Consider the following 20,782-nt stretch of genomic DNA (forward strand, 5'->3'; position numbering starts at 1 on the left):
GACACAGCCAGATAATTCTGAGCCACCAGACACAGCAACCAGAGACTGAGCTGGGACGCTACCAAGAGAGAGTGAACTGTAACCGAGCGGGATCCTATGGGGGATCTGCCTTCCTGGGACAGAACCCTCCCCACCATGTCCTCTGCCGGCCTCTTGTTTGTAGAAAAGCTTTAGCCTCCCAGGCCTCCCCTGAGTCACAAAAGCCTGGCTCAGGAATGAATGATTGCAAGGATGTGAACACATGATGACAAACGTAGCAGTGGGGTGAGGAGAAGTGATAACAATTTAAATGGTAAATCGGCCATATGGCAGTCACAGAATCTTTAGTGCCTCCCTGAAGTACATAGATAAGTGTCTGAGGCATATTCCTGAGTTGTTTTACAGATACTAAAACCCCCACCAAATGGAAGAAGCTAACTGCATGATGACCATAAACAGGTAGCCCCCAGACCCGCTGGAGCCTGAGGATTAATGATGTTAACTCCTGTGACACGGCCCTGTTATCTCCTCATCAACCAATCAGAGAACTGTACATGAGCTGTTCACCCACCCTGCGACTCCCCTCCCTCACCTTACCCTTAAAAACTCTTCCCTGAAACCCATCGGGGGAGTTCAGGTTTCTTTGAGCATCAGCTCCCACACTTCTTGTCTGGCGCCTTAAAATAAACCCCCCACTTTCCTTTAACACGACCTGGTGTCAGTAGATTGCCTTTACTGCGTGCAGGCGAGTGGATCCAAGTTGGGTTCGGTAACAGAACTAGAAATGCTCTGGGTTGTGAGCTTCTGGTTTAATAAAAAACTCAAAGACACCTCAACACTTGTTCAAGGCACCACTGAAAGCAGAATGTAAGAGCTAAGCTGTCTTAGTAGAGATGCTTAACAGAAACAGGTTGAGGACTTTAGGTACCCTACCTGGAACCCTCAGAGACTTTATGTTTGGCTTAAAAAAAAAAAAGGGGGCCAAGGGGAAAGAATAAACTGAAAACTACTCACAAAGCTTTTCTTTCCATGAATAGGAAACTTATTCTAATAAACAAACTGGAGATTTCTACTTCCAACTTACTTCTAATGTGGGTTTCTCTGAGCACATTACGTTTGATTATTTATGTATATAACCCTGTACATTTTTACTTTTTGGTGGGACAATACAAGAAGAGGAAGTCGTAAACACACAAAGGAAGCTCTCTCACTTTGGTGGTTTTAAAGTAAACGGAAGAAGATCCCTTCGTGGCTCCAAGGAGATCCATGGGTCTCTTCTGAGTCTCCTCCTTTCTGAGAACATTCCAGAGAAGGGCCATGGTATTAACAATTCGAGGAAGCTCTTCCAGAATAGCATTCTTGGCATTTTTCAAATTGGTAGAGTCACTCACAGCAGCGGTCTAAAAACGAAAACGAACACGTGAGACTCGCTGCGTCTGCGGTGGCACCGTCTCCCTTTCCACGAGGACAGGGTGCTGGTGGGATAAAGTCTGGGCTGTAGCACTCTCCAGAGCAAGTCCCACGTGTGGTCTGGAAGTAAAACGCCTCCCTGAGCATTTAAACCCATGATCTTCTTTCAGAGAGGGAGACCTGTGCATCTGAGGCTCCTCATTACAAACTCTTCCAAGCACTCAACCGAAGCACTAGCTGACTTCTACAATCTGCTCCCAGATAGGGTAGAGCAACCAACAGCTAAAACGTCTTCAAACTCCATAAGGCCAAGTAACAAGTACCCGGAAAAAAGATGACACTCTATCCCATACTGGTGGAGGGCTGAAGTCGCCCACAGAGAGCGCCAGCAAGAACAAAACCACGTTTGCATTACTTACATACATACATTTGCACGTATATGTGCACACACTTCATTATTTGCATGTGTGTTCATTTGCATTAACGTTTGCGTATAGGTTTGTATGACATACATACATTTCTTCTTTGAAACAGACGTAACCCCAATGAAAACAAAACAATATATGAAAACTGTCTCGAACTCAGGAAAGAAATGATTTACCTTTTTGTTTTGGTTGGGTTGTTCCAAAAGACAAAAATGACTAATGGTTGTTAGACCTTCCAAAAGAGTGAGTGGATAATCCGGAGAAATGTTTTCCCTCTTGGAGGTCATGCTTTGGTGAAGAAACGAGAAACTGGTTTTGAGAATCTTTAAGAATGAGGCCATAAAGGTTTTTAATCGTACACATAAACACGGAAACCACAGAGATATCACGATCTTAAAAAACTGGGGCTCTCATAATGAAATACTGTTACAAAAAGGACAGGCATCATTTGTGCTGTTTTTACATTGATACAGTCGTTTTGGAAAAATGTTTCCAGGTGTTTTAGAATGTCTGTGAAGATCCTCATTTTTCTTTCTGCTTTGCAACACTAATGAAGAGAGACTGACTTGTCCTGTAACACTCATCTAGCCTGGGGAGTCATGTGGAATTGAAACTAAAGGAGCTGAACATTTAGTTCCTGGTTACCCCTTTTGACAATGCTAACTAGGCTTTTGATTAGGTTGAAATTATCCTCCAGTTGGCTTCTAGGGGAAATCAGCCGTCTGTGACTAAGGCTGTCATTAAAGAAACAGTTAACACATCAAAGGGTTCACCGTACCTGATAGAGAGCTTCACCGATTCGCTTTCATACTGCTTGACCAGCTCGTCCAAGTTTTTGCAAATCTGGACGAGGAAGGGGGCCACCGTCCAGCCCAGGGACCTTCCGAAGTATGGCAAGGAGTGCGTGACCAGGCTGACCCAGGCCGGGTGCATGCCATAGCCGTAGGCCGGCTGCAGGCCCCTCACCACGGCGGACACCAGCAGCCCCTGCGAGGTGAGCCGGTGGGGCTGCACATACTGCAGGGAGCTGATGGCCTCCTGGAAGCTCAGGGTCTGCCGCCACTCCCGGGACAGGTCCGCCTGGTGTTCCGCCTCCTCGTGCACCGGCCCCAGGTGGTGCTCCAGGACGATGAGTGCCTGCAGCAGCTTCAGCAGCTCAATCTGCAGGGGGTGCTCGCTCCAGATCTGGTCCTGGCCCAGGTTGATGAGATTCTCCTCGAACAGGCTGTCCTCCCGCTGGGCGTGGCCCCGCGCCGCCACGGCCGGTCCATAGCGCTTGTGGCTTGTATACATGGACGCGGACAGCGAGAGCAGTACGAACTCCTGGACCCTGCACCTCTGCAGCAGGCTGTGGATGAACTCCACGTTCTTCCCTTCGGCTGACTTGGCCACCGAGACCAGCTGCGTCATCATTCTGATCAAAACTGCGACGCTCTTGACCTGCACGTCCCGGTTGCCGAGGACGTCTCGGTGGGAGACCTTCAGGTAACAAGGGTAGTAGCTGCGCAGGAAGCTCAGGCACAGGTAGGTGAGGAGCTCGATCAGCAGCGAGTGAGGGCACACGTTGGGAGACTGGGTCTGGAGCTTTCCGTAGAAGCTCTGGCCGACGAGGGCCTCCTGGTGGCGAGCCAGGAGGTTGGAGACGAGGTTGAGGTGCGCGGTGGAGCTGGTGTCCATGCTGGTCCGGGACATGGCCTCGATGAACTCTTTGGGGTTGGTCTTGAGCACGGCTTCGAGCACGGAGAAGGCGTACAGCACCCGCCGGGAGTCATAGGGCTGCGGGTAGAGCAGGATGTGCTTAAACAGGGCCTCGATCGCCTCCTGCCTCTCCCGCTGCTGCTTCAGCTGCCGGGCCACGCTCAGGGCCTGCAGCTCCGCGTCGGCCTCCTCGTCGCTGGACAGCGACTCCGAAGCCTGGGTCTTGTCCGAGTCCACGCGCGCCAGGCTCCACTTGACAGTGGACTTGAGGCTGGCTGCCGGCTCTGGGGAGCCCTGGGCTGCCGCGGGAAGGGGCGTGCGGCAGAGCTCGCCGCCGCTCAGCTCCTGGGGCTCGTGGGACGGGGAGGAGAAGGGGGACGTGTGCTCGCTCTCCGTGGGGCTCGTGTCCGCGGACTCGGTGCGCTCGCTGTCGTCCGCGGTGTCGCAGGCCGCCCCGTCCAGCAGGTCCGCGCAGCAGGCAAGGTCTTCCTCGCTGGGCTCGCGGCCTGGCGGGCATACCTCGGGCTCCTTCTCCACCTCGGCCCAGATGGCCTCGCGGTCCACGGTTGGGAACTGGCTCAGGGGCGCTCTCTCTTCGCCACCACCCTCCTGAAGCTCGGGTGCGCCCCACGCCTCTTTGAATGAGGTTCGCTTCCTGTTAAACCAATGACGCCAGTCTTCTGAAAATTACAGAACAACAGACGACTTCAGAACAGGAGGGTCAGTTATGACAAGTCGCTTCTAGAGTGATCTTTGTCTTAAAGCCAGGCAGAAAGATCAATATTAGTAAAATTCTCCTGTGGGAGGAGGGACAAGATAAATTCTTTGCGACAACGTGGATGGACCTGGAGGGTATCATGCTTAGTGAAATGTCGGACAGAAAATCACAAATACTGTATGTTACCGCTTATACGTGGAGTCTAAAAATTAAAACAAGTGAATGAATGTAACAAAACAGAAACAGACTCACAGTCACAGAGAACAAACTAGTGGTTACCAGTGGGGGCAGGGTGGCAGGGGGAGACACGGGTAGGGGATTACGAGGTACAAACTCCTGTGTATACAAGAAATAAGCTACCAGGATACACTGTGCAGCACAGGGCATATACCCAATATGTTATAATAACTATAAATGGAGTATAACCTTTAAAAACTGTGAACCACTATCTTGTGCACATGAAACTTACATCGTATTGTAAATCAGCTATACCTCAACCAAAAACATAAAGTGTAAAAACCACAAAATAAAATATAATTCCCCCATGAAACAGCAACACTAGAGTCCAGATTACGTTACAGATGGAAGGCAGACAAGCAAAGTGAACAGGCCTTTTATAATGTTCAAGAAATTGGATCATTTAGTTACATTGTCATAGGAAATATAAATATCCCGAGTTTAGGGGAAGGGTGATTTAAAAAAAAAAAATGCCTATCATTTTCTCCCGGGAGTTTCCTTTCAAAAAAGGTATCCTACAGAAATGTCAGCAGAAGGTCTTCAAAGCTAAGAGGGTATCACTGAAACGTCTTGAATAAAAACAAACTGGAAAGCAAACAAGACATCCACAGTAAGAGGACTGAAAACACTCATGCCACAGGCATGCAGAGGGCTACTGTTTGGGTTTTTTTTTTTTTTTTTTTTTCGGTACGCGGGCCTCTCACTGTTGTGGCCTCTCCCGTTGCGGAGCACAGGCTCCGGACGCGCAGGCTCATTGGCCATGGCTCACAGGCGCAGCCGCTCCGCGGCATGTGGGATCTTCCCAGACCGGGGCACGAACCCGTGTCCCCTGCATCGGCAGGCGGACTCTCAACCACTGCGCCACCAGGGAAGCCCTGTTTGGGTTTTTTAAAGATACTTCTACACGTACGATATGGAGCAATGTGTGGAGTACATTAAGTATTGAAGAAAAAAGACTAAGCTGCAGAATCTAGCTGTACAGAATAAGCCCAGTTAGGGGAGAGTGCCTGTAATATGCAGCTATGAAAAAGTCTGGAATGACAGCTACTGAACCATTAACAGTGAGGCGCTCTATCAGCCGGCATCGCGAGGGACTTTCACTTGTGCTTTTGCTTCCCGATTGAAGATTCCAGTTCTTAAAATAAGCACGCTAGTACCTCTGAGATCAGAAAATACACAACACTTTAAAGTGCTCAGGTCTCTTTAAAAAAAGGAGTGAAAAGCCAGATGTCTTTGGTACTGCCAAACATTTGTAATAGGCAGCTTTCAGCAAATCTATTCCATGAACACTAAGCCAGGTTAGGAAAGAAGGAGGAATAAGATTTTAGAAATAGAGGAGCCGCCTGGTGTGCACAACAGTATTTAAAAAGTAGGTTTCTACAGGCTCACAGAGGTAGCATGCAGGGTAAGCAGAACCCTTCTAGTTGTTTCCAGGGAGAGAACGTGGCAGAGAAAACGCATTGTCTCTTACTAGGCAGGTAGCATTAAACGTCAATTAGAGGGGGCAGCAGGAAATGCCACGAGACTTTTAAAACCCAATGAGCCGCGGAGTTAAAACTTTCTCGTTAAAGCAAAGGAATGCTTAAAATCTAGCTTCTCTTAATGAAGAGCAAACTTTTAAGAAGGTGCTTAGTTTATACTTCTTTGCATTTTACTTTCTTATAATTGTGGAGTAATAAAATGCCTCTTCTTTGAGGAGGCACCTAAAGGAAAACCAGAAGTTACAGTTTTAGGCAAGGAACCTTGTAAGGAAAGGAAACCACCTTCGGAATCTTTGCTTATTTAGGTGTTAGGCTGCTTTTCTCTGTAAGATAAGACTGGGACAAACACTGAATATTTACAACCCCGTGGTCTAAACAAACTAATCAAAGCTTGTAAAACCATCAATTAGAAAACTGCAGGAAGTCATAAAATACACCTATTGTGGGAAGCAATGTTAGATCATAAACTGCTCTAGGTGTTAGTCACTGAAATTTAATGAACTCCTCGGTTTTATTTTAGCCTTTCTTTTCTTCTTCTTACCCATACTCTTTTAAATTTATGTTAAAGATGCCTCTGAAAGTTCTCAGAACCCAAAGGTCTATTTCTTCTGCATTTCTGATTATATGTTCACAGCTGGAAAGAGCCTTGGAGAGCAGACAGAAAAGAAACCACTTACCTTGTTCTTGACAGTTCTGGAGCGGAAGTAATTTTTATAAAGTACAACTGAGTAGGTCACGTGCAAATTTCAACATTCCTGATCATTCATACCTAGAGGCAACCTCAACTCTCCCGTCCCAGGTCTGAGAAGCGCTAGCCTAGCCCACCCACACTGGACTCACGCCAGACCTCAGACTTCTTTCATAAGTGAAGGGTTGGCCTTGGAGACCCTTGGATGGATGGTCTGTTTTTCTCTCCTCCTACCTTAGATGCACTTGAATTGCTTTCTCTAGCAAAAGAACCAAGAACCAGCTATATTTATTGGAACATGGGTTACTAACATTTTCCTTTTTAATATAAAAAAATCATGTTTTTCAGTGAACACAACAAACCCACCACCTAGCATTTCTAAGTGCTGGTTCATCTGATTCTTAAATTTTAAAAGTCCCCACAAAGTACCTTCATACCTTCTGAATGTGGCAAAACCACCAGGGAGGTCTAAGTGCCTCGCTGCTGCACCAGGCAGCTGGGGTCCACCCCTTCCTGCCCCAGGGACAGAGAGCTGGCCTGGCCTGCGCGCGCGGCGTGCTCACCCGTTGAGCTCTGCTGCTTGAGGCAGTGAATGGAGGCCCTCTGGGTTTTGGGCTCAAGCAGGAGTAGCAGCACGGGCTCCAGAATGCGGGCCACGTCGCCGAGGGAGAGCGCCCGCACCAGCCAGCCCTGGGCGGTGGCCCCAATGGCGCCGTCTGTGCAGGCCAGGCTGTCCAGCACGACGAACAGGGACCTGTGGGGGGATGCGAACTGTCAGGGCGGCTGGGACGCCCTCGGGGAGCTTCACCTGGCCTGGGCTTCCCGACCCAGGCAGACGAGGACCAGGGACGTTAACCCTGCTCTCAGCTAGAGTCTCTGGTGGCGGGGGTGGGGTGGGGAGCTTTTAAAATCCCGATGCCCAGGCCTCACCCCACATGGAGGGGGGAGGAGGTACCAGAATCAGCTGGCATCTCTCTAAGGCTGTGTGTCTGACCCCCGCATCTAGAGCTCCGGAAATAAGGTGGGGGATTTTCAAAAACCAACGCAGAACAGAATGTGCGTACGATACAGTTCACGTCTTCAGCACGTGGTTGAGGACATCGCAGGCGCGCACGCCCAGCGTGGCTGCCACCCGAGTCAAGATCTAGCCCATCTTCGTCTCCCTACCAAGCCCCTGGGGGGCACGTTCTACCAGCTCCTCAGGTGAGTCTGAGGCACGTGGGGCTTTCTCCTCCCTCCAAGGCCAAATTAAGCAAACTCCTCCCAGGTATTCACACCCGTCTGGCCGGAATTCACTTAGGGGATCACAGGAATCGTTCGCTCTGCATCAAGAACATGGGGTCAGGTTTTCCACTGCACACATCTCTCTCTCCCCAGCCCGACACACTGACCCGGCACCTCTGCAAAGTGTCCCCTTGCTTTTAAGGGTAAGTTATAAAAAAGTCCCCCTCACCTGTCAAAGGAGCGATTGTGAGATGTCACTCGACTGCCTTGGATCTCTCTCGTCAGGTGCCAGATGACGGAAAATCGAAACAGAGCTTCCAGTCTCGTTCCCTTGAATAGCAAAGAAACGGGAGTGAGGAACCTGATTTCTTAGCAGAACACTGTTCTCCGTGGCAGCAAACCCCATTTAAATAACAAACAAGAGCTCAGCAGAAAGGCAGCAACCCAGGCAGAGATGCTGGAGTCGCATCAGTGCCTGGTGTCCGATGGCGCCTGGAGCAGGGAGGACCCGGGTCCTTGCCTTCCTTGCTCCCACTAACACAGGTGTGCTTTCCGGGGAGTGCGTATTCCAGACTCAGCGTCAGCCCGAGTCTGGGGTCACACCTAGGCCTGTGGCTGAAGGAAAACACAGAGCACAGCCTTCTCATGGCCTTTGGCAGTGCCAGGCTGAATGGCTTAGAGAACAGGACACGACAGCAAAGCAGAGCCAGGGCTTCCAAGGCGACACATTCTCTATGACTGCCTACTTCACTGAGAACTCTAGAAGCCCTGCAGGCATCATGGGAGCCTGGGCAGATTTCCCTGGTGAGCCTTAATATGACACAGGGGATAGCTCGTGCTTCTGGAGGCCTTCCAGTCCTGAAATTATTAATGTATTAAAATGTTACTAATGTGGACTTCCCTGGTGGCGCAGTGGTTAAGAATCCACCTGCCAGTGCAGGGGACAGGGGTTCGAGTCCTGGTCTGGGAAGATCCCACATGCCGCAGAGCAACTAAGCACATGCACCACAGCTACTGAGCCTGCGCTCTAGAGCCCACGTGCCACAACTACTGAGCCCGCATGCCTAGAGCCCGTGCTCTGCAACAAGAGAAGCCACCGCGGTGAGAGGCCCATGTACCAGGGCGAGGAGTGGCCCCTGCTCGCCGCAACTAGAGAAAGACTGCACGCAGCAGTGAAGACCCAACACAGGCAAAAAAAAAAAAAATGTTACTAGTGCCACAGGCCTGCCCGTTCATCAGGATGTCCACTGAGCTCCAGAAAGACTCCGGCCGGATATAGGTAAGTCTGTCTGGGTTCACGGTGTCAGGACCGATGTCAGAGGGAGGTTGTCGGCTGCAAAGACTCACCTTGTCAGGGTCCAGGAGGGCACGACAGATGATGTCCTCGCAGATGTGGGCTGTCGGGGCCAGGCAGTGCAGGCGGTAGAACAACTCTACACAGGTGACGTGATGCTCCTGGGTCTCCTTGTTCAGCTGATTCCAAAGCACATGAGCCACCCTCTGGACGGAGGGGGAGACAGTGTGAACACAGGCGGCTCCCGCCCATTTCCTCCTTGTGGCAGCCCAGTCCCGGCCCCCAGGTACTGGCTTCTGCCTACATTTGCTATGGGAGGATCCTCAATACACAGAGAACCAACACCACCAAGCAGAACAAAGCGAAGCAAACCCAAACCACATTACAGACCCCTCAGGAGTCATCCGGGCAAGGGCAACGTTATAGGTTAAACTTGGATGTCTGAGACTAGCTCAGAACACTGCAGCTCTTGCCCAGACCTTCACTTGCAGAGGGGAATCATCTGGAAGCAAGAACCTATCAGCTGAGGCATCCTTTCAACAAGCGTACACCAAGGCTCCCTACACGCCAGCACTGGGGTTCCAGAGACGCACCCTCTAGGAAGTTCGGTGGATTTGCGGTGGTCGCTATCCTGAGATAGACACCGTAGGACCTTACCACCTAGGGTTGGCTCAAACTGGCGTTCAGCTTTCATTCCCCAAACTTGTTTGTTCCCAATTCTGTGCACAACGCTGTGGCAGATGCCCTGGCTCACCTTCAGGGCACAAATTGTATCCCAAATAGAGTCCTTCATCTCCCCAGCCCTGAACTCAGCGCTTTAAACGTATGAGGTCTGCAAGCGGCTGCAGCCCCTCCCCAAACCCCAGGGAGCGCGGCGGGTGCCTGACCCAACCACAGTGAGACTCAAAAGGACGGCTGGTGGCCCCTTCCGGGAGCGGAATTTCTGAAGGCATTCTTCCAGGTCGTGGAAAAAGATGATGTCTCACAGATTATAACTTTTTATAATGTACATCTTACATCAGAGAACTTCTTTTGGCTCATTTATTTCTCTTGAACAAAACTGTCTTCTCTGCACAGATCAAATTAACCACTGACTGGTTTGAGCCACTAACCATTATTTATTTTTTTATCTAAGGGACCATGATTTCCAATTAACAAGTTACATGTAAACTTCTGATACAAAACTTTTGACTAAAAGTCCCCTTGCTTGCAGTTCCTACGGCAAATTTATGAGTAAGATGCTCCACCTGGAAGGTTTAAAGTTTTTTTTGGAGGGTTTCTGAGACTTGATACTGATCACAAAAACACACCTGCTCCTTCATCTGTCTTAGCCTTCTCAATCCCTATGTTCTGGACGTTTTATTAGTGGCTGGCAATCTGCCTTACAACCTAGAAAGGGCAGGGTACTCTTGGGATATCTGACCTTATCCTCATTTGCACTGTGTGCAGAAGGAAAGCTGGCAGGTGAGCCATTCCATGGGAACGAGAAAAAGGCTAGAGGATGTGGAACCAGCCCAACACCTGGAATCCAAGAACCAGGGGCACATCCTGGCTACTTGTGCAGGTTGCATTATCACTTCTAATTCCAGCATCTCAATGTGGGCAGGTACCAGCCACACCCAGCTCTTGACAACCTGATAATATATAACCGTATGTTCCGGTGCTTGGCAAGTAGTAGATACTCAGGTATGTACCAAATCTGAGTCAAAATAAAAATCCAGGCTTTGGAAAGAACTCATAAAAGTATACTTCACACCAAACAAGAGGAAAGTATTGGGTGCTACCATTTTTACTCTATTAATAGCCTTCCAAGGAGTCATGGACTCAATTCTTTCTTCTCTTTTCTTCTCTGTGCCTGAGAGGTAATTATGTCAAGCTTTGTGCTGTACGCAGGACCAGGGAAGATCTGCCCAGTCACTGTGCTTCCAGTTGGCACTGTTCCTGGTTCCAAGTTCTACAGATTCAAGATCTTTACTGTGACTCAAGTTTGGTAAGAAGGAGACAAGGAGAATGAGGGGCAGAAGCTGAAGAGCAATTAAATCCAGGATCTGCCAGGACCCAACATCGTAAATGGGGCTCGACTGCACAGACTGCGGACCCTCTACCAGCAAAACCACCATCGTAAGGTCGGATCTTAACAAACGGCACCACGAAACAGAGGAAAGCTTCAAGTGAGCGCTCCCGGGCGAGGTTCACGGGTCCGAGAGAAAGGGGGCCAGAGAAGTCACACCTGGGCGAGGGTTGGGCAAGACTTTATAGGGGAAGAAGGGAAAGTGGTGTGGTGAATCTGGGAGGGCGCAGGGTATTCCTTATTTGGTGGTCTTTTCGGGTATCCTGGGGGACCGTTAGTCCCGCCCCTCGAAAGGCGGGAAGGCTGGGCTGGGTTCAAAGTCCCCAGGTCAGTTCCTGGAACTGGGTGGTCCGGAATGTCTCCAGGGCAGTTTCTGGAACTGGGTGGTCCGGAGAATTTCGGTCTGATGCAACCTGTGAATCTGATTGTGTTCCCCTGCCTCGGGCCAGTTGGCCTTACAACCATAACCAGTGAAAATTATAAGAAAAAAATTAAACAGCCAGCCATTTAGAGCTGCTGGAAATTATCCAGAGATGAAGAAACACTCAAGAAAGTCTACGAAAATTCCAGTACAAGTAGCAATAGTCTATGCCACTTGAACCATGACCCCTATCCACCTCTCAATCAAGCTTGGCTTGGCAGGGTGTGGCCAAGAAGATGGGCACCCCCTCCTTCCAGCTCCCAGTCTAAGGCTTCTGCATCTCCCTGGGAGGAACAGGCCACCGGCATTTTACTCCTCTGCCCCAACTCTTCCATGGAGGCTCTATCCAGGCACAGCAGGCTAAGAATACTGGAGTCCAGATCATTCTTGCTTCAGTTTGCTTGTAAGGGAAAAGTTACAGCTAGGAGAGGAAAAGAGGCACACTCAGAAGACCAGAGGCTAGCACCCTTACCCAGCACCCTGTAGGGATATCGCACCAAGAAAAACAGACAACAGAGCCATTCCATGGGAATGAGAAAAAGGCTAGAGGATGTGGAACCAGCCCAACACTTGGAATCCAAGAACCAGGGGCACATCCTGGCTACTTGTGCAGGTTGCATTACCACTTCTAATTCCAGCATCTCAATGTGGGCAGGTACCAGCCACACCCAGCTCTTGACAACCTGATAATATATAACCGTATGTTCCAGTGCTTGGCAAGTAGTAGATACTCAGGTATGTACCAAATCTGAGTCAAAATAAAAATCCAGGCTTTGGAAAGAACTCATAAAAGTATACTTCACACCAAACAAGAGGCTCTTCCTGTGCAATAGTATTCAGAGAATTTGCCCAGCGGGAGAGGCAAGCCATAAAACAGAGAGTTGCATAGCTCTCTATAAGGGAAATGAGTCTATTTGGAACAGAGCACAGGTATATGTTCAAGTCTAGGAGTGCTTTCAAAAACAACAGAGATTTGGGCGGTAAGCAATTAAGAGGAGGCTGGTAGCTCCACCACAGCAACAAGCTAAACCACAGGCCTGCTCATTTACCAGAAATAACCAGGGAAACAGAGAGCTAGGAAAAATCCTCCTGTGTCAAAACAAATCTCAAAGACTGGCCTCAAAAAACTACCTGAGAGAGGGGTGTAAATTTCATTGGCTCAGACTGTGGAGTAATTTATGCCCCAAGGCATTGTTGAAAACAATAGAGCAATCAGCCAGTGATTAGTGGAGCTTAACATCTGGGTGTGATACCAACAGAGCTTAACAGAGACCGGACAGTCAATGAGAATAGAAAGCAGACAGTCAAGGAGAATCTTGCTAAGATCACTATCATCTCAGACTGGCTACACATTCCTAAGGCTGAACCCTCCAAGGAGCAGCGCCAAAGGCCTCACACTGCAGGGGAAACAGACATCACTACAACAGTCAAGTCACTAAACAAACAAGAGACAACAAGTCACAGGTGGGGTGGGAGGGAGGTCCCAGAGTACAACTTTACAACAATATATTACCTAAAATGTCCAGTCTTCAATAAAGACTATAAGACATGCAAAGATACAAGGAAACGTGGCCCATACGTTTGGAAGAGGAATAGAGCTATTCAAGAGGGATGTTTCTATATCTCACTGGAATTTAGTATGAATGTGAAGTTAATTCTGATAAGATGTATTGGTAAACCTTAGAGTAACCACTAAAAAAAAATAACTCCCAAAATATATTGAAAAAGTCATCAAGGAAATTAAAATATTACACTGGAAAATATTCACTTAATGAAAAAGAAAGTAGTAAAAGGGAGGTAGGTGGAAAAAAGATATGACATGTAGAAAACAAGGAATATAATAAAAACCATTGAAATGTGTGCTTTAAATGAATGAATTATACGTAAATGATGCTGTTTTTTCTTTTTTTTTTAAAAAAGGAAACAAAGCTGAGACGTGGCCTCAATTACATGACTTGCTTGATAGAGCTCATCTCCAATAGGTGAAAAGCCAGCCCATTTCGAAAGCCTTTCAGAGGACGGGCTGTCAAGACCTGAAAGGACAGTTTAATTCCAGTACCTCATCCCCACATACAACACCTAAAATGTCTCTTCCTTAGCATCTCCGAATTTGCAGGGCATCTGCTGTCCTGACCACCTGCAGGGGAAATGTGTTCCATCTACAGGCTCCAGTGAGCGGGCTGGTCCCTGTCTATACCACACGACCACTTCCCCCTGGCCTGCGTCACAGCTGTGGTCGACTGGATGGCAGAAGGCACCTGACCCAAGGGTGCCCCGCTGACTGCCTATTTAATAGCCTTGACCAGTTAGTTCAGAATTGTTAGAAAGTGATACAACTGTCATTAGCTATGAGAATCAAGCCTGAGGGTCCTGAGGCAGACTGAAGGTCAAGTGGCAACCAAGTTAGGTCCTGGTTGGCAGGAGATGTGCAGAGCAAGCAGCCTCGGGACCTGACAGCTTCCCAGGTGAGACCCCATGAGACCCAGCTGCATTCCACTCCCGCCCTTGGACTTCCATGGGCTCCCCTACCTTTATAATAAACCTCACTTTTCTTTTCATGAGCTAGCTGGAGTACCTTTCAGCTTCTTGCAATTAAATGAGCCCTATACTACCTTATTTTCTTACTCTGTCCCCCCAAAAGATGGACAACACTGCTCACCATCTTCAGCAACAATCATTCTTACACTTGACACGAACTAAGTTTTCCTTGAGGCTAAATAACCTCAAAGCCTCTAACCTCACAAATTAGGACAGAGTCTCCTTTTCTGTATATTTAGATAACTTAGGAATCCTGCCAGACGGAGTCTGGTCAGCCTAAAACTGAACGCAAATATTACTGAACACTTGCTGCGCCAGGAGCCTGGGTTAGAGAGATGGGCAAGGCAGGCAAGGTCTCCAGCCACCCTCACCGGCTGCCACCCAAGGCACCATATTCTTTGTCACCACCACTACAACTTGTGGGACAACTTCAAATAAAGAGTCTGGGAAAAGCGTCCCAGGGTCCCAGCTACCCTCCTCTGGATGGGAAATACCTGATAGAAGTCTGTTTTCTCTGCGATGACTTTCAATATTCCTGGAGCAATGGGAGGAACTGTCACCATCTGCAGCTTGCTGAAAAATGGGTTGTGTCCGGAGCCTTTATAGCGTTTCACTTTGTCTTCAATGACAAGTGCTAGGGACAGGGAGTGGTTTATCACTTCGAGCAGGGTGGAGATGGCCACATCCCGGAGGTAGCCGTCAGTCACACAGCAGCAAATGGTCATCAGGGATTTCAGCCAAGACGGAAAACTGGAATCGCCAGCTCCTGGAAGGAAGCCAACCAGAGAGGACAGAGAGAGACAGACAAAACCTCATGAAACTCGCTCACCAACCTGAGAGCCAGTCTCCAAGGCGTTTAGATCCGGGAAGTCACCTGGACAGCAGCGTGATAACCTTCTGGTGGTGACAGGATATGCTGTGCCCATTCAGGGCCAGAGGACAAATGAGACCAAGTCTGGTTTCATGCGCTTGTCAGATTATTCAAATTCTGCAAAGGTCGGTCTCAGGGTTTTGAAATGATTCAAAATGTTTGTTTTCATGTCATTAAAAATTTTTTTAAATATAGTAAAATTTGAGTTAAAAACTTTTTTTTTTTTGAAATTTACAGAGTCAAAATCACATTTTTTTGGTGCAGAGTTCAAAATGTGTTTTCAAAGCCCTCTTGGTGGTAGGGCACATGCCATTAGCTTTAAAAGAGGCCGAAAATATACTGAAGCTATCAATTCTAAATGCATTTCTTCCAAGTATAGTGTCATTTGCAGTTCATGAGCCAGAGACAAACTGCATGGGACGTTTAAGGTAATGACAAGCGGAGAAATCTTCACCCTCTGCTCCCACCAACTTAATCACTCTTTCTTCTTTTCCACTTTTTCCTCCATCCCTTTTTCCTTTCAAGTGTTCACTGCCTGCAATGGACCCAGCTGTGTCTGCCCAACATTCCCACGTTGAAGCCCTCACTCCCAATGTGATGGTATTTGGAGGCGGGGCTTAGGGGAGGTGATTAGGTCTAGATGAGGTCCTGAGTGTGCGGCCTTCAGGATGGGACTGGTGCCCTTCTAAGAAGAGACAACAGAGAGAGCCCCCTACCGCTGCCCCCCAGCCATGACGTGAACATACGGTGAGAAGGTGGCAGTCTATAACCAAGGGGAGAGCTCTCACCAGAAACCGACTATGCTGGCACCCTGATCTCAAACTTCTAGACCCAGAGCTGTGAGAAAATAAATTGCTTTTGTTTAAGTCCCCCAGCCTACGGCAGTTTGTTACGGCAGCCCAAGCTAAGACACTGCCTGTTATGGGTTGAACTGTGTCCTCGTAAAAATTCTTATGTTGAAGTCCTAACCCCTTAGAATGGGACCCTATTGGGAAATAGGTCATGCAGATGTCATTAATTAAAATGAGGTCATGGGGAGTTCCCTGGTGGTCCAGTGGTTAGGACTTGGAGCTTTCACTGCTGTGGGCCCAGGTTCGATCCCTGGCCAGGGAAGAGACAAGATCCCGCAGCTGCGTGGCCAAATAAATAAATATTGGATAAACTAAAATGAGCAGAGTGGGCCCCAAACCTAATATAACAGGTGCCTTATAGAAGAGAAATTTGAACACAGACATATACACAGGAAGAACACCATGGAAAGATCAGAGTTGGGCTGCCACAAGCCCAGGAACTACCAGAGGCTAAAGGAGGCTTGAACACATCCTTCCCCAGCACCTTCCGAGGGAGCGTGGGCTTGCCAACACGTGGACCTCAGACTCTGGCCTCCAGACCCATGAGACAATCCATTTCTATTGTTTAAGCCACTTAGTTTGTGATACTTTGTTATGGCAGCCGTAGCAAACTAGTATGTAAAGCTTTAAGAGCAGGTCTCACGAAAGAGTCTAGTTACTGACTACCATAGCACCTTTAATGTGCCAGGCTTTGTTTTTCTTTTTTCTGTGGCGACACCCCGTAGCATGTGGGATCTTGGTTCCCCAACCAGGGATGGAACCCGTGCCCCCCGCAGCGGGAGCACGGAGTCTTAACCACTGGACTGCCGGGGAAGTCCCAGTCCCAGACCTTTTGACGGGCTTTGCTAGACACCCCTAGTTTAAAAATACAGACCCCGGGGCTTCCCTGGTGGCGCAGTGGTTGAGAGTCCGCCTGCCGATGCAGGGGACACGGGTTCGTGCCCCGGTCTGGGAAGATCCCACGTGCCACAGAGCGGCTGGGCCCGTGAGCCATGGCCGCTGAGCCTGCGCGTCCGAAGCCTGTGCTCTGCAACGGGAGAGGCCACAGCAGTGAAAGGCCCGCATACCGTAAAAAAAAAAAAAAAAAAAAAAAAAATACAGACCCCGCCTCATCAATTTCCCATCTGGTGAGACAAATCCAAACCACACAGGCTAACTACAAAACCAGGAAGGAAACAACCGTGGCACACAGTTCCTTCTCGGCCGCTGTGATTTTAGCTCGTCTCTAAACCTCCACTGCCCGAGTCCCAAGGCTCCTCCACGGGACTCTAGCCGGGCCGCCCTCTTACCCGGCAGCTGGAAGAGCGCGTCGCAGAGCTGCTCGGTCTCCTCCTGGGACAGGTACACGGGGAAGGTGGCGCAGTCCAGCAGCAGGTGGCAGGCCGCGGCGAAGGCCTCCCTGCAGCCCTCCCTCGGGCTCCCCGGGTCAAGGACCACCTGGTCCACGGCCCACTCCTCCTCCCCCTTGCGGCCAGGGCTGCTGGGCAGGGGCGAGGGTGTCTCCAAGCTCTTTGTCTTGAATGGAGACCCTCGCACCGTGAACAGGTCCGAGAGCATCTGCCTGAACTGGGGCCCGCCGAGGGGCTTGGCCTCCCACGAGCTCTTCCTCCCCGAGTCGCTGCCCGCCGTGCCCCGCACCCCACCCTCCTCCCTCGGGCCTGTGGGCTCTGCCAACTTGGTTTCTTCTCCGGATGCCATCAGCTGTGCTCCAAAAATGTTCTTGTGGGCAAAGTTGGCAATTAGCTCCTGGAGGCAAAGAAACGTCCTCTGCATGCTGCCGCCCTTCTTCCAGACGTCGTCTTTGTCTGGAGAAACCCTGGGAACCCTCAGGTGCTCAGAGAGCTCTGGCGACGAAGCACTGAGGCCGATGCCACTGTCTTCAGATTTAAGCGGAGGAAATGGAGCGTCTTCATCACCAGGAAGCACTGCGTTTGTGCCTAAAATTACTTCACCGTTTTCACCTTTGACTGGACTCTGCAAAAAATGGAAGTTTGTACCGTGTATCTCGAAAGACCAAGGGATTCAAACATCAACTGAATCAGGCTACGAACGCATCCTCCCTGCTTTTCAAAATCACAGTTCTCTGCCCCGAGAGGATCCCTGTGTACACGTGTATAATACAATGGAGAGGGCACGCAGGGGGCAGGAGAAAGGCGGCCGGCCCAGCGAGGCGGCTGGCCAAGCCCTGTGCTCTTTGGGTGGGCTGGCTTTGAGCCCACTTTATTTATTTAGGCCCTTCAGGGTCCAACAGGGTTATTTAAAAACAGCTTCTGCCAGATGTAAAAATATGAATGAGGAAACTGGGCTGAGTGTAAAATAAAGGCACAAAGGAATGAAACAAGGGGAGACAGCTAGAACAAAGTGTTTACCCCCGCACATGTTTCACACACACACATATATATGCGGATATATATTCTGTGGCTTTTCCAAAAGGATGACACTTCAACCTTTAATGAATCAACCTCCCATACTGTTACTCAGCTCATACGGCATTAAACTGAAAACTTTTCAGCATTTGACCCACTGTGCTCTTTGGGGAAGACTGAGACAGTATCACGCAATTTTAGAAACACAGTGTTATTTATATTTGTACACTACACATGCTTAAACTTTATATCTTACAACCTTTTTAGGATATTTTTTTCCAACAGCTGTAACAGCTAGGAAAAAAGAAGAAAAAAAAAAAGACTAACTTAGAGAATGAAGCAACAGTCTGTAATTAATTTGCAAACTGAGATGCAAGCCCCATGGGGCAGGCATCTGCCCCCAGCACTAACCAACACACACAGCTGTCTTTCAGGAATGCTTCGCTTTTTTAGTCTGTTTGCACACCTGTCTGCCATTGCACCGAATGGATTTCAAGGGCAGAATTTTCAAATCCCTAAACAAAGTAGAAAATCAAAATAATTCAAAGACCATGGGCCGGGGCTTCCCTGGTGGCGCAGTGGTTGAGAGTCTGCCTGCCAATGCAGGGGATGCAGGTTCGTGCCCCGGTCCGGGAGGATCCCTCATGCCGCGGAGCGGCTGGGCCCGTAAGCCATGGCCGCTGAGCCTGCGCGTCCGGAGCCTGTGCTCTGCAGTGGGAGAGGCCGCAGCAGTGAGAGGCCCACATACCGCAAGAAAAAAAAAAAAAAAAGACCATGGGCCTCTGACTGCTTGTGGAACCATAACTCTTACAGTCTTTTTGGAGGACAATTTGGTAGCATCTTTCTAAGGTAAGAAATGGGTTTGACTGCAACCCATTTCTATAAACTGATCCCTCAGAAACACTTGCAGCCCTGAGAACAGGTTGTGCGAAGATGCTGACTGCAGCACTGTAACAGTGAAAAACTAGAAATAACCAAAATAACCTCGATAGGGGAAGAGGTGAAGAAATTTAAAGCCATACCATAGACTCTCATTCAGAAATGAGAAAAGAGTAAGATACCTCTGTGAACACAGATATGGAAAGATGTCCTCCAAATAGTGTTTGGATGAAAACCAAAGTGGATCAGAGAATAATGTATGTTATGGGTTGAACTGCGTTCCCTAAAAAAATGTTGAACTCCTAACCTCCAGCATCTGTGAACGCGACCTTATTTGGAAATAGGGTTCTTGCAGATGATCAAGTAAGTGAGGTCATCAGGGTGGGTCCTAATCCAATATGACTAGTGTCCTTATAAAAAGGTGAAATTTGGACACACACATATACGCACAGGGAAGATGCCGTGTGAAGAGGAAGGCTGCGATTGGGGAGGTGCGTCCATAAGCCCAGGAACACCAAAGATCACTAGTGAAACACCAGAAGACAGGCAAGATGCATGGAATGGAGTCTCCCTCACAGCCGCACAAGGAACCACCCTGCTCACACCTTCATCTCGGACATCTGGCCTCCAGAACTGTGAGACAATAACTTTGTTATTTTGTCACCCAGTGTGGCACTTTGTTACGGCAGCCCCAGGGACTACTCTCTCACTTATATTAAAAAAAAACACAGGGCTTCCCTGGTGGCGCAGTGGTTGAGAGTCCGCCTGCTGATGCAGGGGACATGGGTTCGTGGCCCAGTCCGGGAAGATCCCACATGCTGCGGAGCGGCTGGGCCCGTGAGCCATGGCCGCTGAGCCTGCGCATCTGGAGCCTGTGCTCCGCAACGGGAGAGGCCACAACAGTGAGAGGCCCGAGTACCACAAAAAAACCCAAAAATACAAAATTACATGTATACAAACATACACACAGAAAGGTCTGGACGGTGAGCTGTGTCTAACCATTAGCTTACTGATGGGCTTCAGCAGGAAGTAGCAGGGCAGAGGGTGAAACGACCGGGGGTTGCTCCTACACTAAAAGTTTTTATGAAGTGTGTGAGGATTTTAGGTGCGTGTTTTAGATATTACTGATATATCTTCTAGTCTTTACCCCTACGCGGGAAGGTACAAGGTTCCTTCGGCCCAGAGTACCACTTCAGCTCCTCCCAGCACGTACCAAGCTTCCACTTGCAGGCTCCGTGTCCAGGTAGGAAGGCGGCATCTGGACCTTGCTGAGCACTTTGAAACATGTCTTCAAGGTGTGCGTGAGTTCAGGTAAGCTTAGCGCCTCCATTTCCTTGGCCAGAGACTGCACCAGGCAGCCAAGCACCTGAGGGAGGTACTGGGTTTGCACCTCAGAGTAAAGTTCCTGTGAAACAGAGACACGGGTTTAATGTGTAACCAGTAGAAAATTCAAATTTTTTTTACAGCATAAGTTTGTTTCACATTAATTCCCAAATCAGAAAACAAAATAATATTTCTTTTTGATCTAAATAAATCAGTGGACATTCTTCCTCTCCTTTCAGGTGGCTTTCCTCTTTCTAGCAGAAAATAGTCGCCACATTTATTTCTATATTAAAGAAATCAATTTCTTT

At 49.0% G+C, this 20,782-nt stretch overlaps 1 protein-coding gene across 1 annotated transcript in view; it reads right to left on the reverse strand.

The window, feature by feature from the left end:
- The window catches only part of DOP1B (DOP1 leucine zipper like protein B), a 111,017-nt gene that overhangs the window by 37,002 nt on the left and 53,233 nt on the right, over positions 1-20,782 (reverse strand). The window contains exons 13-21 of the mRNA XM_060010327.1: positions 20,365-20,556; positions 17,196-17,880; positions 14,679-14,950; positions 9,208-9,360; positions 8,090-8,190; positions 7,200-7,390; positions 2,593-4,192; positions 1,991-2,102; positions 1,191-1,379 (exon numbers count right to left, since the gene is read on the reverse strand). Of these exons, the coding sequence (XP_059866310.1) occupies positions 1,191-1,379; positions 1,991-2,102; positions 2,593-4,192; positions 7,200-7,390; positions 8,090-8,190; positions 9,208-9,360; positions 14,679-14,950; positions 17,196-17,880; positions 20,365-20,556 (3,495 nt within the window). The remainder of the gene's footprint in view (positions 1-1,190; positions 1,380-1,990; positions 2,103-2,592; positions 4,193-7,199; positions 7,391-8,089; positions 8,191-9,207; positions 9,361-14,678; positions 14,951-17,195; positions 17,881-20,364; positions 20,557-20,782) is intronic.

Source organism: Delphinus delphis, chromosome 4, assembly GCF_949987515.2.
Source record: "Delphinus delphis chromosome 4, mDelDel1.2, whole genome shotgun sequence".
Lineage (NCBI taxonomy): Eukaryota > Metazoa > Chordata > Mammalia > Artiodactyla > Delphinidae > Delphinus > Delphinus delphis.